The sequence below is a fragment of the Haplochromis burtoni genome, unplaced genomic scaffold (genome assembly GCF_018398535.1).
Source record: "Haplochromis burtoni strain Fernald_Lab_line unplaced genomic scaffold, NCSU_Asbu1 Contig_134, whole genome shotgun sequence".
Lineage (NCBI taxonomy): Eukaryota > Metazoa > Chordata > Actinopteri > Cichliformes > Cichlidae > Haplochromis > Haplochromis burtoni.
Genome location: NW_024582495.1, coordinates 1,586,580 through 1,594,141, shown reverse-complemented (window position 1 = coordinate 1,594,141; position 7,562 = coordinate 1,586,580). Strand labels below are relative to the sequence as shown.

At 37.1% G+C, this 7,562-nt stretch overlaps 1 protein-coding gene across 2 annotated transcripts; it reads left to right on the top strand.

The window, feature by feature from the left end:
• The first annotated feature begins 2,742 nt into the window (after window positions 1–2,742).
• LOC102302360 (CMRF35-like molecule 3) lies at window positions 2,743–5,993 on the top strand. 2 transcript variants are annotated; one of them, XM_042224273.1, is made up of 4 exons: window positions 2,743–2,846; window positions 2,941–3,309; window positions 4,090–4,141; window positions 5,401–5,993. In XM_042224273.1, exons 1-4 carry the CDS (start codon window positions 2,810–2,812, stop codon window positions 5,435–5,437), a joined length of 495 nt encoding a protein of 164 aa, XP_042080207.1. In that variant the 5' UTR covers window positions 2,743–2,809; the 3' UTR covers window positions 5,438–5,993. The 2 variants fall into 2 exon arrangements, with proteins under 2 accessions (XP_042080207.1, XP_005930803.1); XM_005930741.2 differs by lacking the exon at window positions 5,401–5,993 and adding an exon at window positions 4,290–4,565.
• Window positions 5,994–7,562: the final 1,569 nt, after the last annotated feature.

The following is a 7,562-nucleotide window of genomic DNA, read 5'->3' as shown; positions in this document are numbered from 1 at the left end:
AAAACACTTCAAGGCAACTCTTGTTGTGATTTGGCACTTTAGACATAACATTAAATTGAACTGAAAATTGAGATGGTGAGATGGAGTGAGATGGTAAATGGTAAATGGCCCGTATTTGTATAGTACTTTACTAGTCCCTAAGGACCCCAAAGCGCTTTACACGTTCAGTCATCCACCCATTCACACACTGGTGATGGCAAGCTACATTGTAGCCACAGCTGCCCTGGGGCGCACTGACAGAGGCGAGGCTGCCGGACACTGGCGCTCTGACCACCACCAGTAGGCAACGGGTGAAGTGTCTCTCCCAAGGACACAACGACCGAGACTGTCCAAGACAGGGCTCGAACCGCAGATCATCTGCTGTGGCCACTCCTAAAGGGAGCAGCCAGATGAAGAAGATCAAGAAGGCATATTCTTAATCTACCTTCTCAATCTACCTAAGATTCCTACCTAACCTAGCTAAGATTCCTAATTAAATTATCTATACTTAACAAAAAGTTATGTATTGTAAGTATATATGGCCCAAATGTTGATGACCCCTCATTCTTCCACGCTATTTTATTGAACACCTAGATTGCTCACTTGTTCTTGGGGGCCACCTCAACTTTGGACTAAATGAAGAAATGGACAGGCTGAATACAGCAGGAACTCAGCACAACTGGCTGTTCACAAATATAGTTAAACAGTACATGAGGCATTCCGAACTTTGCGACACATGGCGTTCCCTTCACCCCAGCCGTAAGGAATATATTTTCTTCTCATATGTCCATGACTCCTACTCTTGTCTGGATTATTTCCAAGTCAGCAGCTCACTGTTGAATGACACTTCAGACACTGAGATACACCCGATAGCTGTCAGTGATCATGCTCCTGTATCTTTAATTCTAATACATAAGAAGATCATTCCGCCAAGTAAAAGCTGGAGATTTAATACATCATTGCTTAAAGATGAAGATTTTATTAAATATTTTTAAAAAGAGTGGGCTTTATATTTAGACTGTAGTGACCTGCCTGGAACATCAGCATCTGTTCTCTGGGAAGCAGGGAAAGCTGTGATGAGAGGTAAAATGATTTAATTCTCATCACATAAAAAGAGAAAACAAACATATTCAGAAATTATACGAAATCATCAAATCTTTAGAAGAAGCCTATGTGTCCTTCCAGGAACAGGAAATATTGAAGAAAATATGACAAACAAAACTAGAATTCAATGAAATTATTCATTAAAAACACACACACACACACACACACACACACACAATTCTTAGTACAAAGACCCAACTTACTTAACTTGATAGACCATTCACGTAGCAAAAACACTGGAAATTTTTATTTACAGCTTGCAAAAATTTGGTTTTGGAAAGTCTTTCCTAAACTGGTTAAAAGTATTATATAATTCTCCAACTGCATGTGTCAGGACAAATGACCAAACATCCTCCAGCTTCTGTCACCAGAGAGGCACAAGGCAGGGACGCCCACTCTCCCCTTCACTGTTTGCAGTTTTTAATCGAACCACTAGGAGCAGCAAATCAGGAGGAAATAGTGATTAAGGGCATAAAATGATCTGGCTAGATGGAAATCGGTACCCATATCACTCATGAGAAGGGTTGCTTCAATGAAAATGATGGTCTTGCAAAGAATCACTTATTCATTCTCAATGATCCTGAGTAAGCCACCACCAGACTGATTTAGATCTCTGGAATCTTCTATTTTTAAATTCCTTTGGAAAGATAAACCCCCACGCATCAGCTTAAAAACTCTACAAGGACCAAGGATAAAGGAGGACTAGATCTGCCTAACTTAAACAGTACTTCTTAGCCAACAGGCTACAAGTCATCTCAGGATGGTTAAAACATGCCCTGTCAGATGAGCCCTAGCTACACGTAGAACAGGCACTATGCAATATTATAGAGATTTCTGACCTACAATTCATTAGTTCAAACATCAAACGACATATATGCTTTAAAAGTATCAATATCAGCTCCTCTCTGACAGTATGGTGGGCGTTTCTAAAAATGACTGGGTCTTCATTAATCACATCCAAACCTACACCCATTTGGAACAACCCTGACATACAACAGAACAATAATATGATTAACTTCCCAGATTGGAGTTGTAAAGGAATTAAATATTTGAAACATATATTTGAAGGAACAGACTTTATTCCATTTGACAGATTAATTATACAGTATGGGATTAACAACCTTTCCTCCCCATCCTCAATTGAATCCCTCCTCCCACACCATCCCACCATCACACATGCAAGGCCTTTAGGTACAGGTGCATCACTGAGGGTCAGGGGAGGCATTCCTCCTTTGTCCCCTCCTGCCCCCCTGTACCTAAGTTTTATTCTACAACTTAGACACTCACATTGCTAAAACTCTCATACATATTTGGTATGGGCACACTAAAAAGCATCTTCCAGCAGGATAAAAAATGTATTATAGGATGAAGGTGATTACTTTAATCAACTTTGACTTTTTCTTCAGTGACACTTCCATTTAAGGGACTAATACAGATGAAAACTTGCCCTTCATTCAAACATTCTTTCTTTTGCGTTGTTGCCTGTTGTTGCCTAGTCCTGTGTCCTTGTATATAAGATAAGATAAGATAACCTTTATTAGTCCCACACGTGGGAAATTTGTTTTGTCACAGCAGGAAGTGGACAGTGATGTGAAGAATTTCCTGTCATTTGGCTGTGGTATTTTGAGCAATGGGAGAGTATGACACAGTATGATATTACTGCGCAAGACCAAAGGAGAAGTTGCCTAGCTGGTGTTTTCTTACCCTTTAACTTTTCATAACGACCATGAGGACCTCTGGAACATTTGTCTGCCTATTTAATGGTAATCTATCAAAAGTACTTGCCTTGCCATTTTTTTCTTCAATTGCACACTTATCTGATTAACATGTGATGTTAAATGGTTTGGGATTTTGCAGGTCCAGCTTTCTGTTTGTTGTTGTGGATAATACAGCATGCAGCGGAATCACTTCTGCTTTCAGCTCCAGAGGTGGTAAAAGCAACAAACAGAGGGTCTGTAAAGGTGCCTTGTCAGTATGACCTTCAGTACAAAGAAAACACAAAGTACTGGTGCAGAGGAAAGATATATGAGTTTTGCAGGATAGTGGTAAAGACACCAAAGAACCGTTCTACCAACAGAACATTCATTGCTGATGATAAGGAAGTGGGAGTGTTCAGTGTGACTATGACATCTATCAGACAAAGTGACGAAGATAAGTACTGGTGTGTCATCGCGACTCCTGGAAGAAATATCTTTACTGGTGTCAGCCTCTTCGTCTCCCAAGCAGGTAAACTTCAGCTTCAGACACTTTATCATCAGATGTGCTATTGCTGATTCAGTAGTTTCTTTCTTTGATTACACAGAATAATCACCAAACTTTAAAGTTGTAAATGTAATCTATTACTACTCTAGAAAGGCCAGCTCAAGTGTTGTCTGAACCTTTTGGCTAAACTAGTTAACACATTGTTTGCCTCACAATCATGTTGTTTGTCATCTGAACGACCAAGTAAGTTTCTGAGTAAGATTCTTATAATTTTCAAATCTAGATGACCATCTATATTCATCTGAGACACTGACAATTTATCAACATCTTAATCAAAGACTGATCATAATTGTGGTGGGGGTTTTTTAATGTTGCTCCACCACAGCGAAATATAACCCAACCACAAGTTGTACCTTTGATTTGACCTTCTAACTATTAGCATATGAGTCTGAGAACACCTTTTAAATTACACTGCTTGTCATCTAGTAGGTAGTATGGAGCAGAAAATATATTGTATATAAAAGATGATTAAACTTTAACAAAAGCTATATTGTAAAAATGGTCATTTCTAATATTTGAATTTTTCCACTTTCAAATTTAATTGTTATTTCTCATTATTTCCATTAGCTTATAAGATATTATGTTGTTATTATTAGATATCAGATTATTTCTTGTTCTCAACATCTGTTGAAAACACCTGATAACGCTCTGAACTGCTTTCTAATGCGATTATAAGGGGAAAGTCAGTATTAATATCGAGAATATCATTTACTGACTTTTAATGCAAAGTCTTCTTATCCACAGTGACAACCCCAACCACCAGCACACAAATTACTCCAATTCAAGATGAAAAAAGGTGAGAAGAGTCTAAGGCTATTAAACTGTTTACTATATCACCATCAACTCTTTATATGTAGTAGTAAACATTAGAATAATCATCTGTCCAGTACAAAAATAGTAACAGATAGTAGTACGTATAATTTATTTATTTATTTTAAATCTAGTTCGTGGGTGACTCTACGTTGGATTCTCTTTATTTTGATGCTGTGTTCTTTGGCATCAACACATATCGCTGAATGGAGAATAAAGACTGCAAGGAAAATATGACCATCCATTTTACCCTCAGAACCTATACATTAATAGATTAAGTCTTACACTGTCATCATTTTCAAAAGGAAACATGGGTAAATTGGTATTAACAAAATCCTACTAAAACTATTCTTCCAGTGGATGTTCATTCAATGTGTGACCTGAGCTGAAAATAAACCAAATGAAAAAGAAGCTTTCAGACTCTTTTGTTTTTTCTAGGTATTTAAATGATTTAAATGTCATTCATTTTAATGTCAGTGCCTAAGATAACTTTAGGCTCAACTATTGAATATCCTATCAGCTTAAAATTAACAGCCCCAAATCCTAGAGGGCCCTTGGCTTTCACTTAATTTATTTGCAGATCTCATATGGGTGGACACGATGATTGTTATTCTCTTTGCGATGAATCTCTGATATCTAAGATTTCTGTCAATATTGCATTCCAGAGATCTGAAAACCATGTGGAATAAAATTTTCTTCATATTCAAACACAGGGTGAACTATTGTGAGGAGCTCCTTCTAAAAGTCAAAACACTCACAATAAGTAGGTTGGATCATTAGGATCTCTCTAAAGTTATTTGAGGATTGCAATAATATAGTTTCACGCTTGCTTGACTTTTGCTTCTTGCCCTCAGTAATACATAATAGTCTAACAGGTTACCTGGAGCTGAAATGAGTTACTATCCAAGTTAATTTATGTAAACTTGTTAAAGTGATAATCAAAAGTGGATTACACTGAAATTCCTCAAAATTTTCCCATATTATGCACACAAAGAGAAGCAGTGATGATTAGTGATCATTGTCAAGCAGATTTGATTACCCTGGTAGTAATGGCTGTAAGACATTGAACATCTATGACTGGTGTTCATTGCCATTACACCCCTATAGAATCTAATTCAATAACCCTGCATTTAATCTTATTTTATAGAAAAATATAATGTTCACTTTATCTCAGAGGCATTGAATCATTTATTCTCTCGCTGTGCTGCAATATGTGTTGCCTTTGATATTGTGTCCCTCGTGCAGGTGGGGGTGGACAACAACATCTCTGAAACCTTTTTAACTGCAGATATCAGGTATTTGTCACACGTTCCAGTAGCTATGTCAATGTAAAAGTAAGTCAGTATTCAAAATATCAGCGCCATAGCACTAAAGCTGTCTGACTAATATCATTATTCACACCTGTGCTCTTCCAGCTGTTTGTGTAAAATAATTTCTGTCATGAGAGAAGAAAAAACACCATTCCCTTCATATGTAAAAACGGACTATAAGGTTTAGGTGAAACATTTCATTTTAGTCTTCTAGGTTGTATAACCCAGACCCAATAGCTATTTCAGTGCACATGTGGGAATGTGAGTACAGTTTTGAGACAAGAAATACATTGTTTAATGCAGTGGTTCTCAAACTTTCACAATGAGTACCACCTTATAAAATTTATGGCTCTTAAAGTACCACCCTTATGACCCACATTATAGTACAGTAGTATAGGCCTATTTAACACCATATACTGTTTACATGAGACAATTTTATTTCTTATATGAATGTTATTGTCATAAACAGGATGTGACAAGTGATAATAATAACAACTGTACTGCATTAAAACATTCACAGCAGGTGGGATATCCGGTCTTTAAGTGATGAGGTGACAAACCCGGCTTCCTGTTTTTAACATGTTTTAATGCTTTGTATCTTGTTCCATTTATCCTGAACAAGCCCCTAAAAAGTTAGTGATCACTGTCGGCCTCTCAGTTTTTATCACCACTATTCAATTAAAGCTCAGTTTTTAAAACCTTACAATGTAACTAACTGACTACTGCCCAGCCCATGCAGCAATATATTAATGACTAACCTCGTATTGTAGTTTGATTATCTCAGTTTTTCTCTGACTGAAGTTTGGTCCGTTTACAGCATCCTGCCATGTGATTACATTTGTCCCTAACCATCGGGAACCATTGCGTTAACTTTATCAAGTGGAAAAAAGTTAGCATTCATCCTCCAGCTTCACTCTGTTTATATTATGCTAACCACAGCTGTATAGTGAGCCACCACGTAGCACATCATTATATAACAGCTAGCCCAACTTCAGTAACCGTAAAAAACTGTTTCGTTTTCTGTCTTAATTTATGTCGGAAGTGATAGCAGAACTGTACATTTTAATTTTTCAGAACATGGTATATTATTTAATCTTACAATTTTGGGAGAGACTTCTTGCGTACCACTAGAGGGAGCCCACGTACCACCAGTGGTACGCATACCATAGATTGAGAATTACTGGTTTAATACAACAGTTTTCAGCCACCCCTTGTTTCATTTTATTCAGTTTCCAAGGACCCATTTTCTCCTTTTTTGTTATTCCATGCTATTGCTTAAAGTCTTAACCAATAGCAAAAGTCAGGCTTTCCAAGAGTCTTTCAAAGTTCCAATTCAGAAATTAGCTGTTTTTTTCACTTATTTTCAGAGGAATCTTTTTTTGTTTGATAAGCCACTTAAACACTGACATATGGCTCATTCAAGAATAAAAAAGGCTTTGAACTCAAGGGCTGAACCAGTGTTGGGTCAGCACATAACCAGAGGTGTGAAGCAACAAAGTACAAATACTTTGTTATTGCACTTAAGTAGAATTTTCAAGTATCTGTACATTACTTGAGTATTGATTTTACTAACAACTTTTTACTTTTACTGCCTACATTTTAAACAAATATCTGTACTTTATTCTCTTAACATTTTCAAAACAGACTCATTACTTTTGGTTTAACGCATTTGAGAGGAGTTGTTATTTTAAAACACTGCAAGCCTTCAAACTTCAAACTGATTTGAGCCTGAACAATAACATGTGAAAGGCAATTATGTTTGCATGTTAGTCACCAGGAGATGCGGCATAAAAAGAGATGAAAGATACAAAAGTCTGTGTGTGCCATAGTCCGGGGTTGAAGGGGGATGGTGTTTTTATTCATTTATTTTTTGGCACAACATCCCATAAACTGCAGCTGCAGTACCTCACCATAAGACAGGCGAGCATAAAGGCGGTAACATCTTTTAAGTGACAGAATCAGCAGTTCAACTCATACTGGAGTACTGTTAACACTAGCATCTGTACTTTTCCCACCTCTGCACATAACAGACAACATAGCAAAGAACCAATTTTAGGTTGCATTGCTAGATACTTAGTTACTAGTAACTAAAATAAA

Coding starts and splice junctions, on each gene's coding strand:
- LOC102302360 (XM_005930741.2), top strand. CDS start 2,810: ATGAGGACCTCTGGAACATTTGTCTGCCTATTTAATG. Junction 3,310..4,089: donor CCTCTTCGTCTCCCAAGCAG/GTAAACTTCAGC, acceptor TCTTATCCACAG/TGACAACCCCAACCACCAGC. Junction 4,142..4,289: donor CCAATTCAAGATGAAAAAAG/GTGAGAAGAGTC, acceptor TTTTAAATCTAG/TTCGTGGGTGACTCTACGTT.